This window comes from Panthera onca, chromosome F1 (genome assembly GCF_046562875.1).
Source record: "Panthera onca isolate mPanOnc1 chromosome F1, mPanOnc1 haplotype 2, whole genome shotgun sequence".
Taxonomy (NCBI): domain Eukaryota; kingdom Metazoa; phylum Chordata; class Mammalia; order Carnivora; family Felidae; genus Panthera; species Panthera onca.
The window spans coordinates 46,419,499-46,444,146 of NC_138355.1; the positions used below are offsets into that span (position 1 = coordinate 46,419,499).

The 24,648-nt window shown below is 51.3% G+C and overlaps 1 protein-coding gene and 1 long non-coding RNA gene across 4 annotated transcripts in view; one reads left to right on the forward strand and one right to left on the reverse strand.

Moving 5' to 3' along the window:
* Window positions 1-309: 309 nt before the first annotated feature.
* Window positions 310-23,456, reverse strand: LOC132686464 (uncharacterized). 2 transcript variants are annotated; one of them, XR_009613679.3, is made up of 3 exons: window positions 23,349-23,456; window positions 1,346-1,472; window positions 310-876 (listed from the first exon to the last, which is right to left on the reverse strand). It is a non-coding gene; the product is annotated as an uncharacterized LOC132686464 (long non-coding RNA). The 2 variants fall into 2 exon arrangements; XR_013553081.1 differs by lacking the exons at window positions 310-876; window positions 1,346-1,472 and adding exons at window positions 1,479-1,659; window positions 4,416-4,493 and having other exon boundaries at window positions 23,349-23,452.
* Window positions 22,817-24,648, forward strand: part of SLC60A1 (solute carrier family 60 member 1) — a 31,035-nt gene continuing 29,203 nt past the window's right edge. Inside the window, exon 1 of one of the 2 annotated variants that reach the window (XM_060644280.3) lies at window positions 22,817-23,519. In XM_060644280.3, coding sequence (XP_060500263.2) covers window positions 23,290-23,519 — 230 coding nt within the window. In that variant the 5' untranslated portion in view covers window positions 22,817-23,289. The remainder of the gene's footprint in view (window positions 23,520-24,648) is intronic. The other variant, XM_060644281.3, reaches the window with a different exon arrangement.

Below are 24,648 nucleotides of genomic sequence, written 5' to 3' on the forward strand. Positions count from 1 at the left end.
CTCTGTTTCCAGTACCACCCGGATACAAACTTGACCCTGACTTAGACCCTACTTGGGGGAGCTCAGAGTCGGAGTCAGTTAGGATGTGGTCTTGGCTTCCTCTCATGAGATCTCAGTTACTTGAGGGAAGGAGAGTTGTCTTTTAAAATTTACCAAGTTCTTTTCTTTTCTTTTTTCCTTTTCTTTTCTTTTTTCTTTCTTTTCTTTTCTTTTTTCTTTCTTTTCTTTTCTTTTTTCCTTTTCTTTTTTCTTTCTTTTTTCTTTTTTCCTTTTCTTTTCTTTTCTTTCTTTTCTTTTTGTTTCTTTTCTTTTTGTTTTGTTTTGTTTTCTTTTCTTTTCTTTTCTTTTTGTTCTTTTCTTCTTTAACATTTCAAACACAACAAAACCTTTTTATGCCATCCAGGTTTTCCCTGGAGGAGGGGTCAGCTGGGTCCTGGGTTCCTGAGACGGAGTCTTACACATCCAGGGCTCCAAAATACACAGGCCTGGATTCAAATCCCATCTCTGCTGCTTGCAAGCTGGGTCACCTTGGGCATGTTACACCCCTCTGTGCCTCAGTTTCCTTCTCTGCGGCATCACCCTTTTTCACAGGATTGTGAGGGTTCATGAGAACCCTGGGGCTGGCACCCAGTGCTCGGTAAACGGTGGCATGGGTACGCTGTGCATGCCCACCCTGGTCCCCAACAGCAGGGATTCCAGCCCCCTCCTTCCCCCCGGGATCCCAATCCTGGCATTAGAATTGGCCGCTATTTCTTTTCTTGCTTTCTTCACCCTTGATAAGATCTGTTATTTTCAACAATGTATTAGGCACCTTCCATCTCAAAGATTTTGCAAGCCTTTAAGATGACCTCAGCCCAGAGTATTGTCTCCACAGAGCTGGGGAAGGAAGCATGGAAAAGTTTACAATAAAAGCATTGGGTCAAGGTGTCACTCAAAGTGGGTCAGCTGCCTTCCGAAGTAGCCAGTGCTCTGTCCCTAGAAGCACTGTGGCAGGGGCTGGGGGAGCACCTGTTGGGAGCTCTGGGGGCCTGCACTGCCTCGCCTAAGTCCTACCGGCTTGCAGAGGAAGGGGCCATCTGGGTCGGCCGGATCCGTACCTGGTCTGACACTACTCTGGGTCTCTACTTTGCCAAGCGGGGGAGCAAGGTCTGGCCCACAGGTGAGAAACATTGCTCAGAGTGGCAGAGAAAAATGTAGTAAACCGTGGCTGTGGGTTGCAAACCTCCTTCCCCCTGGACTCCAGGAGGCTTGGGCCACCCTCCCAATCAGGTCACTCGCTTTAAGACCAGACTACTTTGGCTTTTCAAGAGCTGGGACTGACTCTGGGGTGTGGGAATGAACACACCTGGGGTTCCAGAAGCTGGAGCTGTTGAGGGTGGGAAGGCTGCCTTGGGGAAGAGGGGATGGGGCCAGGGGTTAGAGAGGTGATCCTCAGCCACCTGTGACTGTATGCCTCTGGCCAAGAGTTCCACCTGGTAATGGAAAGGACAGCCCAGCTTCACCATACAAGGTAGCGGGGAAGGTCAGGATTCACAAGCAGGGCAGAGGTCAAGAGCAGAGCTCTCTCTAGTGCCTGGCTGCCTCGACTTGAATCCTGTTACATCACTTCCTGGTTGTGGGACCACATAACATGGCTTCTCCGTGCCTCAGTTTCCCCATCTGTAAAATAGGGTGAGTGTAGGATTAATGTGGAGATTAAACGAGTTAATACATAGGGGTGCCTGGGTGGCTCAGTTGGTTAAGCATCCGACTTTGGCCTAGGTCATTACCTCGCCGTTCCCAAGTTCGAGCCCCACGTCGGGCTCTGTGCGGACACCTCGGAGCCTGAGCCTGCTTCGGATTCTGTGTCTCCCTCTCTCTCTCTCTCTGCCCCTCCTCCACTTGTGCTGTCTCTCTCTCTCTCTCACTCTCTCTCTCTCTCTCTCTCAGCAATGAATAAACATCAAAAAAAAAATTTAACGAGTTCATACACGGAAAGCACTCAGAATTTATTGGCCACGTAGAAAGCATCACATGAAGTGTTAGCGTTGTTACCTGTCTCACAGCATAGAAGCAGACATCACTCACCCTCTGTTTTCCCAGTGAGTGCCATGAGGGAGCACTAGAGGGAGGAAGTGCTGTGGGGCGGGGGGGGGGGGGGGAGCCCAGGGATGAATAAAACCCCTTCTGTCCGAAGGGAGCCACTCTTCCTCCTGAACTGCCATCAGAGCTGGAGAATTCCGACGTCCCTTATCCTAACACATCTATGTTCCAGGCAGAGTGCTGTGAATTTAACAAATTGACTAAATTTAAAAAAATGTCCTTTGTTTACTTCAACAGACATTTATTAAACATCTCCTTGGCCCAAGCAACCCTGTGAAGCACTAAAGATTTAGAAATAAGTAAACAGTGCTCTCTCCTCAAGGAACTCACGTCTGGTCAGGGAGAGATAAGCCGATTGCAGGAATAATAATAATGGCTTCGAAGTGGGCTTCGTTTATCTGCTCCTCACAGATGCCCGGGTGATAATCCCAGAGGGTGGGAGCGGCCTGCCCGCCGTGAGCCTCCCTCCCCTCCCCTTCCTCAGCCCCCGCAGTACCTGTGAGTGTTACAAGCCTCATAAAGTGAGTTGCACCTTTACACTCTAGGTTCGGGTCAGGGTCTTGAAGAAACATGAATTAATATAAAAATGAAACGTCTGATCCATCAGGAATCTTCCCATCGATGGTCCTACCGGCATCTTCGCAAGGTTCCCAAGCCCTGTGTTCCCCAGCCTCTGAGCCTCTTTCTCCACCTGTGTCTGACCATCCACTCTGTAGTGTGACCATCTACACTCGTGCTGCTGGGCCAAGGACCCACCCTTCCCGGAAGGGGCTTCCTCTCTCAAGGCTCTGCACCTCCAGAGCCCATCTGTCCGTGTTCCCTCTGCCTGGACTTCTCCTTCCACCTCCCTCAGCAGCTCCGGCTCAGTCAGACTCACTGGGCCTTGGACAGGTGCTTCCCCTTGCTAGGAGTTCAGCGCCCCTGTCCCTAGAGTGAAGGGGGGCCCCAGATGCCCTAGAGTGTCCCCTCTGCTCCAGATTTTACACCAACCTGTTTCCACTTCAGTGTTTTGTATGAATCATTTCCCTCCCTCCTCCTTTCAAGCATGTCTCAAACTCCCCTCCTCCAGGAAGTCTTCCGTGATCCACCCCATGAATATTTTCTGTGTGCTCAGCTCTGCCGGCACCAAAGTGCTGACACTAGGGCTTCAGGGGGTCTCAGCCTCTCATAACCCCCATCACCCAAACGTCACCCAAATACACACAACCTGAGTAAAACCAGAGCTTGATATGGTAATGTGACCTCGAGGTAAGTCATCCAACACCCTCCACCTCCAACCAGTCGTACCCCCAAGCCTCACTATCTAGAAATTCTAACAGCCTGCGTTCTGTACTCGGGTTTCCAGTGTCTTCCTAGGGTTCAGATTGTAAACTGTCTGGGCGGTCTTCACTGCCACCCCAACCCTAACTGCTTTGTTAGGCGAACAACACCAGTTGGTGAATTTGTTTGCAATGACTGAGGCACTCTCAAGCACAGTAGCCCATTTTGCTCTGAAAACATCCTGTGGGGTAGACAGAGCAGGCGCGATTACCCCATTTCACGGATGTGGAAACTGAGGCCCTGGGAGGTTTAACGCCTTGCACACGGTTAGTTAAGTGACAAAGCAAGGTCTCCCATCAGGTACACCTATTTGCCTCACTGAACTAGTTTTTTGCCAGCTCCGATTTTAATCCGTTCCAGTGTGGAGCTGTTGAGCCCTTGGCCCCTTAGAGCTGGCAGGGGAGCCAGAATAAGCAGATTTGACTTCTAATCTGACTCGCCCAGCTGGTTCGGAAGACAGCCACTCTTCACCTTGCCTCTTCCACAGCTGCTCCGGGCCCCTCTCTGCACCCCTCCTTCTCCCCCCACCCTTTCCCACTAGCTCTGGGAGCCTTGGGATGGGCGTGGGGTGGGCTCCCAGGAGGATGTGAGCCTAAGGACAGGCGGGATGTTTTTCTGACTCCACATTGTTCTGCCCGTGCCCATTGTGTGGACTGAGAGCTGGACGTCACCGAGTCGCCTGGCAGGCTTTCAGCAGAGCCGGGGAACATTTCCGGAGGGAACTGACCCGTTATGAATGATGGAAGCTTCTCACAAGTGTTGGCATTTCTTTGGATGGGCCAGACTCGGGGAGCCAAGGCAAGGAAGACTCCCAGACTCCCCACTCCTGGCAGCCGGCTACCAGACTAAAGGTCCCAGGGACCTTGGCTGACCTGTGATTTGCCGAGAGGGCCTAGTCCCACAGCGAGAGGGGTTTGGGAATGTAAAGTGGAGGGGAAAGGGGTTGGGGGCGAGGGGGGGTGGAGGACTTGCCTACGAGGGGCCAAATTGAACGGTTATTCTGTTTACATCACCTGACTCCAACTTGGGACGGCTCACACCTGAGGACGGGAACCGGATCTGGTCACCTTGGAAAGCTCATGGAGCTCATCCTACAGGAAACGCGGGTCAGAAATGTGTTAAAACAGTTCGGCGTTTGCCATGGATGAGTAATGCTGGGTGTACGCCCAGCTCTTCCCTCCCGGGGAAGGCATTTAATTTGTGCACCCCCCCCCCCTTTACCACGTGGCTGGGTGTGCCCCCGGAGAGGTTCCCCGATGCCGGGTGTTGTGTATCGATTTTCCCACAGTTTGATTTAATCCTCAAGAGGCCGGCATAGTAACCCACTTCTTACAGATGAGGAAACCGTCTCACAAAGGTTAAGGAATTAGTTCCAGACCACACACACACACAGCTATTTTGTGGCAGAGCTGAGCTTTGAACCCAGGTCCGTGACGCTGCAAAATCCACATTCTACAGCAGGATTTCTCAACCGTTTGCGTGCGTAAGAATTGGTTGGGGTGTTAGCTAAGAATGCAGAGTTCTGGGCCCCGTCCCCCACCCCACCCCTCAACAGAACAAGGTTAGGTGACTGGAATCTGCATTTTTTTGCCAGACAACACAGGTGACTCTGAAGTTGCTGGGGCACAATCAGAGAAACGCTGCCTTGGGGTCTGGATTGCCTTTTGTGACTTTCGCCAAAGAGAGCACCAACCTGGTCTGAAAATGTGGGTGCAGCCCGATGCCCCTGCCACGACCTCATGGTGGCCTCACCTCACGCACATGTCCCTTGCCTGAGGAGTGAAACCCAGGAGAAGCAGCCTGGAGCCTATGAGGACGACAATCTGCAGCCTAGAAAAGTCTCCCGTCGCCCTTTACAACATGTTAAGCCCACAAGAGAAACCTGAGTGACAAAATCAGGGATAAAGGGGTCCTCGTTCATCCCTTGGATGTTTATGGACCTTTGCCATGGGAAAGGGTTTGGGACAGACAGCTGAGATCCTGAGCTGACAAATAGTACAGGTTTCTCAGAGCTGGGTGCCTCCAGGAACCTCCTGCTTTAGAATTATTTGCTGTGTGCTGTGAATTCAGAACCCTGGGCCCCAACCCAGACTCCACAGTCAGAATCTCGGGGCCGGGTGAACTCTGGCAATCTGCATCTTAAATACCCTCCCCGGGCGATTCTGAAGCAAACAGAGGTTTGGGAAGCAGTGCGCAAAGGGTCTGGAAGGCAAGGAACTCCTGCGGGGATCCCAGGAAGGCCCCACAGCTACAGCATTGGCTGGGAGCCCCGGGGGGGCAGCTGTGGGTTAGTGGAAGGGGCGTCACGCTCGGTGTGTGTAATTCTGGGTTTGAATCCCGAGCGAGTGGCAACCTCCCTGAGCGCAAGTGCTCACGGGCTAGATGAGGATAGTCTGGGCCACCTCCCCGCATCACCATGAAGACCAGGGGGCATGCTGTAGGCCCTGAATGGTCCACGGCACGGGTGTGGTGGCACAAGTTTATTCTAGGTTTTTAGGCAATTCCATCAGAAAGATCCTGGCCGCATCTGGCCTCCAGCTGGCACAGACACACTTCATGCCCCTGGGGAGCCAAGAGCTGGGCTGGGTGTGGGGGGTTCAAATTCAGAATCATGACTCTGGACTCTGATGGAGTGGCCCGGGGCATCCTTGGAGGGTCAGGGCTCAGGCTATGGCCCGCAGGACCCTGACACCCAGATCAGGCCTCGAGGGCTGTTGCCACCCCTCCACTGCCTTGTCTGTCTGTCCACTCCCCTGTCCATCTGCTTCCAAGCCCCTTTGCTCCTCTCCAGGAGGTCACACTAAACGCATTGGCTCTGAGGGGCCAGCTCAGGCCCTTCCTCACTCTACCCTCACTGTTCCTCCTCTTGTCTCCCTGCTGTTGTCCCTACCGAGCTGGGGACCTAACCGTTCCCCCTCTCCGCCACCCTCAGCGGCTCTGAGGACCCTGCCCGTTCTTCCTTGACCCGCATGCCCTCTTTTGAGGCTCCATTCCCCACCCACCCCGCGAGAAGCCCAGGGTTATCCTTAGGCCCGCAGCCAACTCCTTCCGGGGGGGAAGGACCTGCTAAACTAATTCACACTCAGGAGGTGGACGAGGCGTCCCTGGGCCCTCGCCGGGAACGTGTGCGCTTCACAAGAAGCTGCAGGAAGGAGGCAGAGCAGGGCTGGCAGACGGCCTCTCCCTTGGCAGCTTGGCCTTGCAGTTAAGGGCACAGGCTCTGGAGCCAAAGGGTTCAGATCCTGGCTAGACCATTCACCTTGGGTCACCTGCTTTACCTCTCTGTGCCTCAGTTTCCTTGTGTGCAAAACAGATGTGGTCAATGAATCCATTTCCTTAACGCAGGAGAGCACTCAGAACCTGTCTGGGACGTACCAGGTCCTCGGTAAATATCAGCCATTAGCGCTTATTAATGGAAGGGTTTCGGACACGGGAGACCGTTAATGGTCTGGGCTCCATCAGTAACTGCCCGTGTCCTCCCAGGGCCATGTGCGCCCCGCCTCCAGCCTTCGTGGCGCTCTCATCCGAGGGCGATGCTGCAAAGGGAGCCAGTGTCCAGACTCTCAGGCCGAGACTCAGCCTCTTGGGAAATCTGGGGAAGAAGGATGAGAACAACAGTGGCCAGATTAGGGGCAAGGTCTCAAATAGCATCCCTGAAGCCAGGGCAAAAATGGACGGGAGAGGAACTTGACATCTTCTCCGCTGTCATTTCCTTTAGGTTCAGCTCCCCTGTGAACTGGGGGCAGGGCTTGGTGAGAGATGGGGGGCACAGGGGCGGGGGCGCAGTTTATGAACCACTGGGTCTCTGGACTCTGGGAAACCGGGAAGGAGTGGGATTCTCTGGCAGCAACTTTCTTCTGCAAAACGGAAAGAAAATTCAGGTCCTCCAGGCAGGGAGACGGGCAGCAGGGCCCTGCTCCAGTCACCCCTCCGGCTCCCACCCTGTCCCTTCTGGCCAGCATCCCTCCAGATAGGGGCGGGCAGGAAGACTGGAAGGCTCCTGGAGGGCGGGGGGGGGGGGGTCCGTGGACAAGTCTCTGCCACAAATGTCACCTCGTCTCCCAGCCCCGTGTTCTCCAGGGACATGAAGAAGGGGACTCCTCTACTTCCTCAGAAGAACCACCCCGGGAGAGCCCTGTCTCCTCACACCGGACCACTGGGAGTGGGTCCAGCACCCTTTGTTGGTTTGGAAGATGCATCCCCGTTTGAAGAATGCCACTTAGGTAGGGGGCCCCGCGAGGGGGGGGGACAAGGACTGCGGCCAGGTCAGGCAGAACACCAAGTTCACACCCTAGAAACTCTGACACGCAGAAAGGAGACACCGAAGCAGAGACTGTGGCCAATAGTAATTCTCTCAGTACCTCCATCTTGCAGAAGGTGGAAGAAGCCATGAGGGAACAGCCGTTAGGCCCACACTTTCCTGGCACTCGGAGTGAGTCAGGGCCTGCGCTGCACCAGGAAGCACGGTGACTCATAAGACAAGGGCCACACACATGAGGAATCCGGTGCAGAGGGGGATGGTGCGTTACCCGGCCACAAAGGAGGGCACCCCTGATTCTATCTGGGAGGGGGGATATTTGAGCTGGACAGACTGGGTTGCATTACTGCAGGACAGGGGAGAATAGCCAAGGGGCCGTGTTCACGGGTCATAAACCCTCCCAGGGGTGCGGGGTGGGGGGGAGGGACGGGGAACCACAGAGGAGGATGCAAATGCAACAGGGGCCTCGACGTGCACATTGAAGGGATTCCTGCAAACAGTGGGGAGAGGGAACATACATGGCTTTTTCCTGATCATTAGAAGCAATATATCTTTATCATTAAAAATTGGGGGAGGGGTTCCTGGGTGGCTCAGTTAAGTGCCCGATTCTTGGTTTCAGCGCAGGTCATGATCTCAAGGTTCTTGAGATTGAGCCCCACGTCGGGCTCAGCACTGGCAGCACAGAGCCTGCTTGGGATTCTCTCTCTCTCTCTCTCTCTCTCTCTCTCTCTCTCTCTGCCCCTCCCCCACTCTTGCTGTCTCCGTCTCTCTCAAAAATAAATAAATTAAAAAACATTTTTTATGTTTATTTTTGAGAGAGACAGAGACAGAATACAAGTGGGTTAAGGGGAGAGAGAGAGGGAGACACAGAATCCAAAGCAGGATCCAGGCTCTGAGCCGTCAGCACATATCCCGACGCGGGGCTCGAACCCACGAGCTGGGAGATCATGACCTGAGCTGAAGTCGGATGCTCAACCGACTGAGCCACCCAGGCACCCCTCAAAATAAATAAATTTTTAAAAATTTAAAATAAGTGGGGGGAGAAACAGAAAAAGAAGAGAGAAGAAAATTAAAATCACTCATCTGCCAACTACCCAGAAATAACCACTGTTAACATTTTGATGTTTTCCCTTCAGATTCTTTTTTTATAAAGAGAACTTTAAAAAGAGGATAAGTATGATAAATACAATATGTAATATACAGGCATATTATATAGCAAAATACATATTTCATATTAAAGGGTTATGTTACATTAGAACATAATCTGAATTCAGAGAATATAGATTAACAAACAATTATTTTATAATAATTTAGTATGTGTGCTTTTTAAAAAACTAAATTGAGATGGTACAAAGGGGAGTTTTAAATTTAATTTATTTATATTTAATAGACAACACATCTGTGTGCTCCATAATTTAAAAGGTCCAAGAGCATTTATAGTGAAAGTGTCCCTTGGGGAGCCTGGGCGTCTCAGTTGGCTGAGTGAGTCTGACTTCAGCTCAGGTCATGATCTCACGGTTCATGGGTTCGAGCCCTGTGTCAGATTCTGTGTTTGCCTCCCTCTCTGCCCCTCCCTCACTCATGCTCTGTCTCTGTCTCTGTCTCTCAAAAATAAATACGCATTAATAATAATAATAATAAAAATTTTAAAAAGAAAGTGTCCCTTTCACCCCATCTCACAGCAGCTAGTTCCCCTCCTTGGAGATGTGATTGTTGCTGTAAACCTCAAGGGACTTTATTCATAGACAACACAAACACATCTTATTTTTTCCCCTTTACACAAATGTCACAAGAGTGTTAGCCACTTATTCTGCATCCCCCAGTTTTTACTAAATATATCTTAGATACCATTTCCTATCAATACATAAAGTGTTCTCATGTTTGTGACTACATGATATTCTATTATATGGCTGTCTCTAATTTATGTCTCTACTCAGTCATTTGGGCTTTCCACCATGTTTTGCCTAAGTAAGCGGTGCTGCGATAAATAACTTTGCACATATGTCATTTTGCATAAGAACACCTCTCTAGGGGCACCTGGTGGCTCAATCGGTTAAGTATCTGACTTTGGCTCAGGTCACGATCTCGAGGTTCGTGAGTTGGAGCCCTGCGTCGGGCTCTGTGCTGACAGCTTGGAAACTGGAATCTGCTTCAGATTCTGTGTCTTCCTCTCTCTCTCTCTCTCTCTCTCTCTCTCTGCACCTCCACCACTCGTTCTCTGTCTCTCTCTCTCTCTCAAGAATAAATAAACATTAAAAAAAAAATTTTTTTTAAAGAGAGAGTGACCCTCGGTCTGAAAACCATAAAACAGGCACATTAAGAGAGAATAGAAAGGGCGCCTGGCTGGCTCAGGTGGTGGAGCATGTGACTCTTGATCTCAGGGTCATGAGTTCAAGCCCCACGTTGGGGGTAGGAGTTTACTTTAAAAAAATAAATAAGCAAAAAGGGAAAAAGAGGGAATTGAAGATTTCTGTGTAAAGACAGACTACTGGCCACACATGTGTGTTGTCTTTCCTGTGACCCCCCCCCCCACCAAAATGACAATAAAGCAGTGACGAAAAGCACATTCTCCTAATGAGGAAGAGAACAGGAGGAAGGCCAGCACAGGTGAACATTCTCAGCGGGTGTATGGGAGCGGACCGGGAGAAGAGTGGTTGCTGATGAAGGCGAGGAAGGGAGCCCAGAGTGGGAGGCGGCTGAGAAGGCCCCACATCGTCCCAGCAGGACGACAGGGGAGTTCAGGCCTCAGAGAGGCCGCGGGGTTGGACGGCCCAGCGGAGGCAGGAGACCCAGCCATGGCTGAAAAGAGAAGGATTGGCCAACAGTCTAGGAAGACCCGATTCCTAAGCAACACATAGGGCAGCAGGGTTCCATCCCCAACTGGAAGGTTCAGTGACCGCAAAGCAGGGCCTTTCACTTCTGCTACTTGGAGTCCCCCCGTGTGACACAGGCTCCCTTCCCAAAGGAAAGGAAACCTGCCAACTGGCCAGCCGAGCCTCACTCTTAAATACAGAAAGACAAAGATCATCAGACATTTGACAAAAGGCTCAGATATGAAAAGGAAACAAAAGTAAATAATTAGGGGCAGGGAGGATGCTCCATAAGAAAGAGAAGTAACTTGGGAAACAGAAACACAAGAAAGCTTTCAATAACTGACAGGTATTTTCAAGTGGATTTGAGGACCTGTTGCGTCCCCAAACAAGGACAAGATGCTATGAAAGAAGCAACCAGAAAATAAACGTGAGCTACTAGAAATTAAAGATAGGATTATGGAGGGGTGTCTGGGTGGCTCAGTCGGTTAAGCATCTGACCTCTGACTTCAGCTCAGGTCATGATCTTGAGGTTCGTGAGTTTGAGCCCCTCATCAGGCTTTGCTCTGACAGTGAGGAGCCTGCTTGGGATTCTCTCTCTCCCTCTCTCTCTGCCCCTACCCTGCTCACGCTCTCCCCTCCCACTCAAAATAAAGAAAGAAACATTAAAAAAATAAAAATAGGATCATGGAAATAAATATTTCAGTAAAAGGTGTTGGAAGAAAATTAGAGAATTACTCTTATATCTGGATAAAAGTCTATCCAGAAAAAAAGTACAAAGAAGATGGAAAGGAAAAAAATGCTCAAATAAGAAAACAAAACAGGGCGCTTGGTTGGCTCAGTCGGTAGAGTATCCAACTTTTTATTTAATGTTTATTTGTTTTTTGGGACAGAGAGAGACAGAGCATTAGTGGGGGGGGCGGGGTAGAAACAGCAAGAGACACGGAATCTGAAGCAGGCTCCAGGCTCCGAGCTGTCAGCACAGAGCCCAACGTAGGGCTCAAACCCACGAACTGTGAGATCATGATCTGAGCCAAATCGGACACTTAACCAACTGAGCCACCCAGGCACCCCTAGTGTATCTAACTCTTGATCTCAGGGTCATGAGTTCAAGCCCCACATTGGGCAAGGAGCCTACTTAGAAAAAAAAAAAAGAGGGGCGCCTGGGTGGCGCAGTCGGTTAAGCGTCCGACTTCAGCCAGGTCACGATCTCGCGGTCCGTGAGTTCGAGCCCCGCGTCAGGCTCTGGGCTGATGGCTCGGAGCCTGGAGCCTGTTTCCGATTCTGTGTCTCCCTCTCTCTCTGCCCCTCCCCCGTTCATGCTCTGTCTCTCTCTGTCCCAAAAATAAAAATAAAAAACGTTGAAAAAAAAAAAAAAAAGAAAAAAAAAAAGAAAAAAAAACAAAGTAATTCCCCAAAACCAAAGAATTTTCAAATGTAAAGGGGACACCAAGAATCACAAATGAATAAGAGATCCACATATCTGTTATGGTGAAATTTTAAAATAGCAACGACAAACATAAGATCCTAAAAGTTTCCCTAGAGGGGGAAAAAGTTTGTCTCTAAAAATACAAGAATTAAGGGTGCCTGGCTGGCTCATAGGTAGAACATGTGACTCTTGATCTCGGGGTTGTAAGTTCGAGCCTCACATTGGGTATATAAAGTACTTAAAAATAAATCTATTTTTTAAAATATTTATTTATTTTTGAGAGAGAGAGAGAGAGACAGTGTGTGAGTAGGGGAGGACAGAGAGAGGGAGATACAGAATCCGAGGCAGGCTCCAGGCTCTGAGCTGTCAGAACAGGGGCAGACACGGGACTCGAACTCACGAGCCACGACCTAAGCCAAAGTCAGATGTTTAACTGACTGAGCCACCCAAGCAGCCCTTAAAAATAAATGTTGACAAAAAAGAATCAGACTAGCTTCAGGATTCCCATTAACTAAGGCTACAACAATGCCCTCAACATCGTGTGAAAAAACAATTCTTTTTTTTTTTTTTTTTGAGTTTATTTATTTTGAGGGGAGGCGGAGAGAGGAAGTGAGAGACTCCCACGCAGGTTCTTCACTGTCAGCACAGAGTCCCATCTAAGGGCTTGATCCCATGAACAGTGAGATCATGACCTGAGTCAAAACCCAGAGTCTGGCACTCAACCGACTGAGCCACTCAGGTGCCTGAAAAAAAGCAATTCTTAATGCAGAAGTCTATATCAATCCAGATTACCATTCAAGTGTGAGGGCGGAGCCATGCCACTTGTAGAAATGAGGGACTCAGAAAATCACCCCTTCTTAAGAACTGACTTGAAGGGGCGCCTGGGTGGCTCAGTCGGTTAAGCGGCTGACTTCGGCTCAGGTCATGATCTCGCGGTCCGTGAGTTCGAGCCCCGCGTCGGGCTCTGTGCTGACAGCTCGGAGCCTGGAGCCTGTTTCAGATTCTGTGTCTCCCTCTCTCTCTGACCCTCCCCCGTTCATGCTCTGTCTCTCTCTGTCTCCAAAATAAATAAACGTTAAAAAAAAAAAATTAAAAAAAAAAAAAAAACAAGAACTGACTTGAAGATGGGGTATGGGAAAATGATAGTGTAAACAAGAAAAAAAGAGAAGGAGGGAAGGAGGAAGGGAGAAAGAGAGAAGAGGAGGCAAGAGAGGGAAGGTGGAAGGGAGGGGAAGCCAGTGGGACCAGGCCAGGGCATCAGTGAAGGGAAGGAGTCCCAGGGAAGAGACAGACAGCTGTGTGACGGAGAAGCAATTCACCCAGGGGCGCTTGGCTGTCTCTTTAGAAGAGCAAATGACTCATGATCTCAGAGTTGTAAAACAAACTCAAGAAAATGATATTGTTGAGTGAAGAGAAGAAGAGAAGGGCAATGAGAAGAAGAAGGAAGTCAATATGAGACTCTAGGATAAACTAAAACAAATAAAGGAAAATGCAATTACAAGGCATTGCTGGTCCTTGCCACGGACAATATTTACATGGTCACAAATGCACACATCATTGACTGGATTCAAACCATTAAAACCAACCTATAGGCAGAGCAGGAAGACCTGATTGTGGCTAGAAAGTTAGAATATCCTGTCAGCAACATTTGAGCATTTCAAGTAAATGCTCAGAAGACAGAAGGTGGGAAGGAGAGCCACAGGGGAAACATAGGAGAGACGGTATCCGTATCCCACAAAATAGTGAGTCCAAACTGGCAATAGCCGACGGCATGAGAAATAAATGTGTTACTTGAAGCAGCAAAGATAGTCGACAGACTAAAAACAGCTGTCTAGCCATGTTGGGAGGAGGCAGGGAAGAGGGTTTGAGTTTATTTATTTTGAGGGGAACTACCTCCCTATCCTTCCTAGTTACAAATCAATAGAGGATATCTCAAATGGAGAAATCCAGAAACAGCAGCATAGGCGTATTATTTACAGACATGGAAATCACTCCCAGAACAGCAGAGGTAGAAGTGGTCGCCTCTGGGGGGCGAAGTTAGGGGGGAGGAGGGATGAGGTAGGGCTGTGCACCGTAGGCTCCTCTGTTCAACTGTGTTTTCAACCCTACGCATGAAGTACTTGGATATAAAAATTTAATTGTATCACGGGATAAATGAGAAGGCAGGCACTGAGAGCTTGTGTGCCAGCACACGAGTGCCGGAGGCCAGATTCAAGGGAATTAGACACCTGCGTCATGAAGTACCTTGCAGGTAGGACTGAAAAATGACCAGGATAAACGTCGACGACGTTGGAGATGAGAAAGCGTTCTGATTTGCACAAAGAGCCAGAAGGTATTTCTGGAAACCATAGACCAAACGGCTCAGTATAGAATCCTGGCAGAATTCTAGCACAGATTATTAAACAGATGGCTTGGGAGTGCTTTGGGATTTATTTATTTATTTGTACTCTGCCTCGTTCCAAAAGGGAGGATTTGTAGAGGCTTACAGAGATGTATACAGTACAACAAGATTAAAAAAAAAATTATGTGAGAAAAGATTCTCAAGTAGTTAACCAGAGTGTTGCTATGTAAGCCCAGCAAATGCACTGGTAGGTAGACGCCCGAGAGAACCGAGGTAGGATCACATAGAAACTTCTACCTGAATGTTCGTAGAGGCATTATCCATGATACCCCAAACGTGGAAACCCAAATGTCCATCAACTGATGAACGGAAAAGCAAAATGTGGTGTATCCGTACAATGGGATACTGTTCAGCCACAAAAAGGGCTGGGTACTGAGGCACGTCACAGCCATGGAAGAGCCTGGAACACACGCTAAATGAATGAAGCTAGACATAAAGGCCACACGTTGTATGATTTCATTTATACGAATTGTCCAGAAGAAGTAAGTCTATAAGGAAAGAAGGTAGACAGTGGTTGCCAAAGGCTGAGAACAGGGGGAAGGGAGAGTGACTGCTAACGGGGATAGAGTTTCTTCCTGAGATGATGAAAACATTCTGGAATTAGGTAGTGGTGTAGGTCACACAGTCTTGTGAATATACAAAAAACCACTGACTCGTACGCTTTAAGAGTGAATTTTATGGTATGGGAATTATATCTCAACTAAAAAAAAAAAAAAACATGGAAAAAATGGGGAAAGGAGAATAAAAGGACGGACAATAAAAAGGAACCAGGTCAGTACGCAATACATATACTATAAAATTCTGGATAGGTGACAGAGGTGGACCATGCCCTTGGCCATGAGCTTTCCAGCAACTACTACCAGCTTAGAACAAGTGTTAATTAAATGACTCCCAGCATCCGTACGATAAAAAAGAACTGAATGTTCGGGTGAATCACAGCTTTTCTTGGTGCTGACGCCCAGCAGAACTCTCTCCTGTGCATCTTCATCTAGGGCTCCATGGGCAACAACATCCCTACCAAACATAACTCCGTTAACATATCCTGAGGGCCCTCAAGCGAGGCATAAAGCCCAAACACAATTCAATGAGGCCACTTTAATGAGGGGCCTAAAAGGTGTGCCAGGATACGCAGACAAGCCTTTGGTGGTAAAATGTAGATTCTCCGGAGAGCAGTGGTTTCCGACCTTGGCTGCACCTTAGAAAGCCCTGGGGAGCTTTTGCAAAATACCAACCCGGGACTCCGCCCGCAAGAGAGTCCGACTTTCTTCAGCTTCCAGGTGATTCCAGTATATAGACAAGTCTGAGAATTGCTAATTAAGTAGATGAATGGTACATCCCTCATGAAATCCCCCAGGAACGTGATCGCTTGCCTCAGAGTTTATTCATAAAGTCAAGCTTATCATAAACTTTAAATTCGTGTACTGGCATTTTCTGAATGTCTGCTGTGTACCAGGCAGGTGCTGTGCTGTGCCCCTGAGAACGGAAGGGTTCATGCGTGACCCAGCCTCCATCCTCGGGGAGCTGACAGTCGATCCGCGTTAAGGACACCCCAGCTGGTGATCACAGGAAGGGTGGTAAGTGGAGACGGAGAGAACACAGGTCCCCGGGGTAGCAGTGGGTGGGTGGGAAGCTCCCCGCGGGATAAGCAGCTCGCCTGAGCTCCGAAACGAAAGGTGAATTAGCGGGGTGGGGGGGGGGGGGGCGGTCAGCGTTCAGTATGTCTCTCAGTGGTTTGGATGACAATTAGTAACCACACTTTATGAATGAATGTGAGGTGTCATCCTTACCCCGGAACAGCTGGAGGGATTGCCCTTCCGCTGAATGACTGAGTTGGGACCCAAAGTGTGCCCGCAGGGAAGAGGAACCCACACTGCAAGCAAATGAGACTCAGGGTAGAGGAAGGCAACCGGGAGGTGTAGACAGCGCCGGCCTCGGTGATCTACCAGAGGCCCGAATGTGTTCTCATGTCGTTCCGCCACAATCCAGCAAGAACGTGATATGTTACAGTTGAAGAAAATCAGGCTTATAATGTCGAGCCCTGAGCCGACACCGTCGAGGGCAGGGCCAGAACCCAGCGCAGGTCTGTCCTGCTCCCACGTTCCCGTTATTCCATGTGTCCTGTACTGTATAGGACTTCAGTAAACCAGCCGCACATAGGGGTGCCTGGGGGGCTCAGTCAGTTAAGCGTCTGACTTCGGCTCAGGTCATGATCTCGTAGCCCGTGGTTTTGAGCCCCGCGTCAGGCTCTGTGCTGCCAGCTCAGGGCCTGGAGCCTGCTTTGGATTCTGTCTCCCTCTCTCTTTGTCTGCCCCCCCTCCCCTGCTCACACTCTCTCTCAAAAATAAACATTAAAAAAAAATTTTTTTTAAAGAAAGAACAATAATGAACTTAGGCTCTCACAGACACAATATTGAGCAAGCACGCTATTGTTTCTGGGGTGAGTGCCGGAAATATTCTATATCTCGATCTGGGTAGTGGTCACCAAAGTATGTACACATATAAAAATTCACTCTGTTCACTTAAGGCTTGTGCATTTTAGGGGTGCCTGGGTGACTCAGTCAGTTAAGCCTGTGACTCTTGATTTTGGCTCTGGTCACGATCTCACAGTTGATCTCATGTCTGATCACACGATCTCACGTCTGAGCTAACAGCACGGAGACTGCTTGGGATTCTCTCTCTCTCTCCCTCTCTCTCTCTCGGCCCCTCTCCTCCCTCAAAATAAATAAACTTAAAAAAAAAAAAGATTTGTGCATTTTAATGTACGTAAGTTTAACCTCAACAACAAAAAAAAAGTAAACAAGGGGTGCCTGGCTGGCTCAGTGGGTAGAGCACGGGACTCTGATCTCAGAGCCAGGAGTTTGAGCCCCACTTTGGGCCTAGAGCCTACTTTATTTTTTTTTTAATTTTTTTTAACATTTTATTTATTTTTGAGACAGAGAGAGACAGAGCATGAACGGGGGAGGGTCAGAGAGAGAGGGAGACACAGAATCGGAACCAGGCTCCAGGCTCTGAGCCATCAGCCCAGAGCTCGACGCGGGGCTCGAACTCACAGACTGCGAGATCGTGACCTGAGCTGAAGTCGGACGCTTAACCGACTGAGCCCCCCAGGCGCCCCGCTAGAGCCTACTTTAAAAAGAGTAAACAAGAAGTTATTATATGTCACGTGCCTGGCACAGAGTGGGCAGTCAATATATTGCTGTCAAAGTTTCTAGAGAGGAGGAGGCGGCAAACCCATTGCGCTGTGACCACGCGGGAGCCCTGAGTGTAGTGGAACGAGCCCCCATGTTTATGAGGGTCACTAACAATCAGAGCATGGCATGATGGGAGAGAAGCCTGGCGAGGGGTCTGGAATACATGGCCAACGACCGATGGCTGAAGGAAGTTGAGATGATGTTGCTGGGGACAGTGAAACTTACGAAGAACGTGAAGGATGTCTTCAATAGTGAATGGCTCGCTGTAGAATGGGAATTAGACTCTTCCTCTGTGACTCGAGAGCACTAATTCTCAGACTGTAGCCACATCTGAATACCCTGGGGGGGGGGGGAGTTATTAAAACAGATGACTGAGCCGCACCCCCAGACTTTCTGATCCAGTCTGGAGCAGGAGTGAGAATCTGCCTTTCCGTTTCTTTAAGATTTTGCTCTTAAGTAATCTCGCACCCCAACGGGGAGCTCAAACTTACAACCCCGAGATCAAGAGTCACACGCTCTGCCAACTGGGTCAGCCAGGCGCCCCTAGAGAATCTTCGCGTCTAGCAGCTTCCCAGGACATACTGATGCTGCTGGTCATATTTTGCTAGCCACTGTATTCGTGTAAAAAACCATAGAGCAGTTTGTGCTGTTGCAGTGAGGAAGGAGGAGGAGGAGAACTTATTGAGAATCTGGTATACCAGATTCTTAATATCTACACCTCCTGTGTTGCACTCTGTGTACATTTTCTCACAGTAAGGGAGACATGATTCTTCCTGCTTTATTTATTATTTATTATTTTTTTTTTTTTAGTAATCTCTACACCCAACATGGGGCTTGAACGTACAGCTCTGAGGTCAAGAGTCCCATGCTCTACCGGCCGAGCCAGCCGGGCGCCCCTGTTCTCCCCATTTTAGAGAAGAGGAAACCAAGGCTCAGTTTTCACACACATCTCACACTCGACCCCAAGCCTGGACGTGCTAAAGCTTAGGCTGAGCAATGCCATGAATAGAATTCCATTTCTGAGTGGAAGGATAATTTCAGAGGTCCTTCCAACCCTCAAAGCTAGACTGGCTTTAACGAGCCCTTTTAAGCACTAACAAGCATTCAGCAGCAGCTAACTGCTATGCTATATTCTCTCCAGGATGCATGCGGCCACCGGTCTAACTCTTAAGATGCCTCTGGGTCATCTTACCGGCTCCCACCTCTTCTATCCTTCTTGGAACCTGCAGTCACCACCCCCCACTTCTCCACGCAGGCTGAGAACTCAGTTCACCCAGGTATTTGGCAAAGGAGGCTTTTTGTACACATACCCATCTCTGCCGTCAGCATTTATGTGGGGTAGGGGGGCTGGGGCATCTGGGTACAGTCCTTGGCACCAAGTTGTCTGCCACCCACCCCATGCCAGCCCCAGACAGAGCTTGCCAATCCGCTCTCCACACTGTGACCGGCAAAGCAATGACGCCAGGGCTGTGAGGATAAAATCCGGACGTGGGGGAGGGGCGGCCTCATTCCCTAGAACGGCCAAAGGAACTGCAGATGTGCTTAATGACCTTGAACCAGAGACTTCACTCTACTGCACCCGCCTTGCCTCCTCAGGGTCTGGGAAGCAGAGACCAGAGGGTCCTGGGGAACGAGAGCAGGCCCACGGTCACTTAGCGGATTCTGCCCAACATGAAATCAGGCCCAAGTCTAAGTGACCTCCTCTAGGCTGTGATAATCAAAACTTTTCTCTTTGCACATGTTTTAATATTCAAGGTTTTCAATTCTTTTTAAAAAATGTTTACTTATTTATTTTGGGAGAGAGAGAGAGAGAGAGAGAGCACGTGAGTGGAGCAGAGAGAGGGAGGGAGAGAGAGAGAGAGAGAGAGAGAGAGAGAGAGAGAGAGAGAGAGAATCCCAAGCAGGCTGGCTGCACACTGCCAGAGCAGAGTCCAGTTCGGGGCTTGATCCCACAAACATGAGATCATGACCTGAGCCGAGATCAAGAGTCGCACACTTAACCAACCGAGGCACCCAGGCGCCCCTAAGGTTTTCAATCCTAACAGAAACAGTAACAAAGACAAAATACAATCGCGATTCTGTGCACTAAGGAATTTGGGCAGCTCCCGCGTACGTGAAAGGAAGGTAGTGAGAGTACGTGGCTTTTATTTCACTCTCTGTTATATCATCTTGTTTGCTTTCTCCCTGAATGTTTCCCGGATGTAGATCACTGTTGATGGTCCAAAATATACAATTGATTTATTGTTTATCAACTTCAAGGACTAAGTGGGAGTCACTGTAGGGCAAACATCTCTCACCACAGAGCCAGTCCTGGCAACTCAGTGACGAACAAACCCCGTGGCCCTTGCCTTGGAGGAGAGGCGGTAGACAGGTGATCAGCAGTGATGTAGTTTGGGGCCCTAGGAAGGTCAGGGAAAGCTTTCCAGAGGAGGCGACCCTTGAGGCAAAGAAATAGATTTCAGTCAGCAAGAGCCTGAGGACCCTTCACTCCTACAGATCTTTTCTGCCAATGCAGTCAGTTTTTCCGTTCTTTAGCGTCTCAAACTGCTTTCCAGAGCTAGTGAGGAACAGGGATAATTTCCTTCCAATTTACAAGGAGGGAAATCAGACAGTGGCTAAGGGACCATCCAAGGTTTTTCTGTAAAATTTAGGAGTGACCACAGGGTGCCCAGCTAGGGTTAGATACTTGAATACTCAACACGGGAAATATAGGACAGCCTCTGCCCTTGGGGAACTTGTTATCGCTGGGAGATAAGATATGTAAATGAAAAGCCAAAAATAATTGTTAAAGGCAACGTGCAAATAACTCAGCTCCCCAGCTGTTTATCCAGGACTCGCTATCTGAAAGGCATTCAGTGAGGCACCTGGGCGGAGGTGGGGAGAGTCAAAAATATAGGTAAATATGTCCCAGGCCCTTAAGAACTCACCGTTTCACTGGCTGCAAGGGAGGCAGGGTGACAGGAAGAGGAACCTAGCAATCCATGGATACAGCTGTGAAGATTGTAGGGGCAAGAAGTCAATCAGGGGCTGGCTAGAATTTAGGGGTTGGATAGAATTTGTCCAGAAAAGGTTCCTGAAGGAGGTGGACAGCGTGATGATACTGGAAAACAGGAGACAGAGAAGAAAAAGAAGAGAGACGAAGAAAAATCTTTTCACACACCCATCCTTCCACATTTAGTTCAGTAATGAAGCCCTCCCCGGGCAAAATGGGATACGGCCCCAGGCTCTCGAAGCATCCCCATTACAGAGCCCCGTTGCTTCACCTGTTTCCCTGCCTGCTAGTCCCAGCTCCAGGGCTCTGCCCGAAAGAAAGAAAGAGAGGGACGCCCGGATGGCTCAGCCGGTGAAGTGTCAGATTCTTGGTTTCAGCTCAGGTCATGATCTCACAGTGCATTTTGTGGGATGATGCTGAGCCCCAAGTTGGCACAGAGCCTGCTTGGGATTCCCTCTCTTCCTCTCTATCTGCTTCTCCCCTGTGTGCTCTCTCTCTCTCTCCCTCAAAATAAATAATAAACTTTAAAAAATTTAAAAAAAAAGAAAGAAAGGGCGAAATAAAGGAAGGAAGGAAGGCTCGACTCTAAGGGGGTTGGGTATTCACAGTAAAGTGCCTCACTTTGTTTTTGTTTACTTATTTTTACTTCCCACTATTTTGTCCAACTGTAACTTATAGTAAAAGACACAAATCATAAGCATGCGTATGTCTGTACAAGAATGAATATTTACATATGTTTATAGCTGTGTAACCACCACCCAGATCAAGCTATAGAATGCCTCTAGCACCCCAGACACTATGGGCTGCCTCACGGTACACTGTACCAGGGTCACGGCTACTGTGGCTAGAGGAGCTGCCCCAGTAGGGTGATAGATCTGGGGAGTACCATCTATAGAAATTATGAAAGAATTTTAGGTGTTTGGGCTGGAGAAGCCAAGTGCTGGGGCGGGGTGGTGTGTGTGTGAAGGGCTAACATGCGCAGAGCAATTAGACTTGTCCTGTGGGTGGCGGTGGGGAGTCACCGGGAGGGGCATTTCAGTTCGGCATGAAACCCTTCCTAACTGGAGCTGACCCACGTTGGAAGCAGACCCACAGGAGATGATAGGTAAGGTCCTCAACAGTAAGAGGTATCAGCCAAGAACAGGACTGACGAGCATTTATCACCAACTATGGGGAGAGGATGGGGGACTCAATTTGGAGATTGTTCTTTCCAGCTCGGAGCTTCTGTGGTTCTGGAATTCTGTGAAAATGGCAGAGAGGACCCAACCAAATGCTTGTGGTTATGATTCATTTTTTTTTTTCCTAGAGGAGAACTTTTTACTGAACCACAAATACTGTGTAGACCCTCCATTATCACTACTGAATAAATAACTCTTACTACCTACCAACCCACTGAGCCAGAGAGGCCCTGGGGCTCTGCTCCCATGTGTTCAGAGGAGAGGAGGGATGGTGCCTCTGTGAGATGAAGCCAGCCCTGCAAGAAAAGTGGATTGCCCCCTCTTCATGCCAGGTTGTCAGGAGAGCACTCCCTCCCCGCCCCCCCAACCTCCTCAGCCCTTTCAGCTCTGGTCCCCCTGGAGGGCCAAGTGGGCATGATGTCGTGGTTCCTGCCACTACCAGCAGAAGTGACACTCTGGACCTTACTGCTCCGCCTCCGGGGGCCAGTGCAGGAACCCTGGCTCCCTCAGAAGCAGGACCACACAGGACTCGCCAGTTCTATAGCCACCTGGGGGGAGGGACAGCCTGTGTCAGCCCAGCCGCAGGCGCCTCCAAGGACTACTGGTCTGGAGGGTGACACCTCTCACCCCACTCCCCCATCCGTTTTTTTCCAGCAAAAAAAGGAATTCTCCCCCAGGACCCTTTTTACCCCTGGAGGATTACTTCCCAACTCCTCTTGGGACTCCTCCAGATCGCTGCCCACCCCCGCCCCCCACTAGGAAGAAGGCAAGAAGTGGAGTTTGGAGAGAACACCTTCATCTTCCTCCTTCCTGCACCTGCCCAGCGCGCAGAGATGCGGCCGGGGAAGACCAGCTCTCAGGCGGAGCTTAGGGTGCAGATCGGATAGTTCCAAGGTTTTCTGTCTAAAATGCTTATCCTCTCGAGGGTCCAATGAAAGCCATGAATACTCTCCCAAAGGAAAAAAAAAATGTATGTAGGAGATTTTATCTTCTATTCTGGGGGCCGATGGGGGCGCTGTCAGACCCTTGAAGTGCATCTGTGAAGCACCTAGGTGTAGGGGGGCGCTGTGCTCCGGGGGTGGGGGTGGGGGGGTCCTCCACCGCAAAGCCCAGGCCAGGTTGGGGGTGCGGGGTGGGGGTGGGGATTGTAGCTCCCCAAGCCTAGGCGAAGCGCTGGAAGGTCCCGCTCTCCAGCCTCTCCGAGCGTCCGGGACGTCTCTCGGGCTCAGTTTGCCCAGCTCTGCAATGGGCGCGCGGGCCCCTCCGCCCCCGCGGGGCTGTGCACGGACGCGGGTGGGACGGACAGCTGGAGAGGGGGTGGGGGCGAAGCGCTGCAGGCGGTCGGTCTCCTGCAGCCGGGGAGGGTGAGCGTGCGTTCGGGAAGCAGGGGGAGGCCGGCGCCCGGCCGCGCGCGAGGAGGGCGCGGGCCCCGACGCGGTGCCAGGCGGCCGCAGAGGCGCCCCCGCTGCTCCCCGGGCCCGAGGGCGGGGCCCCTCGCCGGGCCGCCCCTCCCCGCCCCTCCCTCCCGGCCGCCGGCCTCCCCTGCCCGGCCGGCCCTCCCGCGGGCGGCGCGGCACTCGGGCACCGGCGCGCGGAGCCAGCAGCCGCCGAGCCCGCCAGCCGGGGCCATGGGCTGCGACGGCCGCGTGTCGGGGCTGCTCCGCCGCAACCTGCAGCCCACGCTCACCTACTGGAGCGTCTTCTTCAGCTTCGGCCTGTGCATCGCCTTCCTGGGGCCCACGCTGCTGGACCTGCGCTGCCAGACGCACAGCTCGCTGCCCCAGATCTCCTGGGTCTTCTTCTCGCAGCAGCTCTGCCTCCTGCTGGGCAGCGCCCTCGGGGGCGTCTTCAAGAGGACGTGAGTGCCGGGCCCGCGCGGGAGCCCCGCAGCCCCCAGCCCCCAGCCCCCGCCGCTCCTCCGCACGGCCGCGCCGACCCTTCCCTTCCCTTCCTTTCCCTTCCTTCCTCTCCTTCCCTTGCATCCCTTCCCTTCCCGCCGCCCGCGTCCCTGCCCCCGCGGGGCTGGGGCCGCGGGGCGCCCTCGCCTTCTGGCGGGCGGCGACCACCTCTCCCAGCGCCGCCAGCCGCGCCCCGCCTTAGCTGGACTGCCTCCCTCCCCCACCCTGGCTCTCCCCGGAAAAGTCTCTCCAGAGACTGAAGGTGACTTCTGGATTATTTATTTGCCTTCGCTCACCCCCGCCAGGGGGTTAAACCCGGCCCTCACCCGCTCCCCCACCCACGCGCCACGGGCCGAGGGGTGATGGAACCGGGGGCGGTGGGACGGCGTCTCCCTCCCGCACCGCGGGTCTCAGGTTTGTCAGTAGCCCCTGCCGCCGGGGGCGGAATTGGAAGTGAGGTGGAAGGAGAGTGGGAGTGTCACCTCAGGGGCCGTGCCAGGTGCCAGGGCTGGCTGCGGCTTGACAGAGCGCCCTGGGGCGGGCTCCACTCAGACCATCAGCTCCGGTTCAGCTGACACACGCTGTCCCTTCCCCCCCGGGGCTGCGGGGCTGCTGGGTCCTGTGTGTCCCTGCTTCAGAGGGAGTCAGGGTTCCTGCATCGGCCCCCGGAGGCCAAGCCCTTCTGCCTGGGAGACGCTCAGCACCAAATTACTAGGGCCACGTAGGGGAGGGGTGGGCTGTCCCACGCACAGCTTGGGTAAGTTGACCCTCCAACTCTGGGGCCAGGGTCCCCCTCCACTTCTCCCACGCCATGTTACTCTTCCTTGGCCTCTGCTCGGGACTCGGCCTGCCATGGCCGCGAAAGATGCCCCCTTTGGATACCATCGCAAAGCCTCCTTCTCCCCCGGGCTTACGTTGGACAGGGCCGCCCCCGCGGAGCCCTCCGGAAAGGCAGCAGGATTGCTCGCCTAGAGCAGCTGGGAAAACAGACCCAAAAGCAGGGGATAGATGGCTTGCAAACCGGAGGCTGCTGGAGATTTCCCTGGTTCTGGTTCCTGGCTGGGTGGTTTTCTGGGCTGCATGGACTCA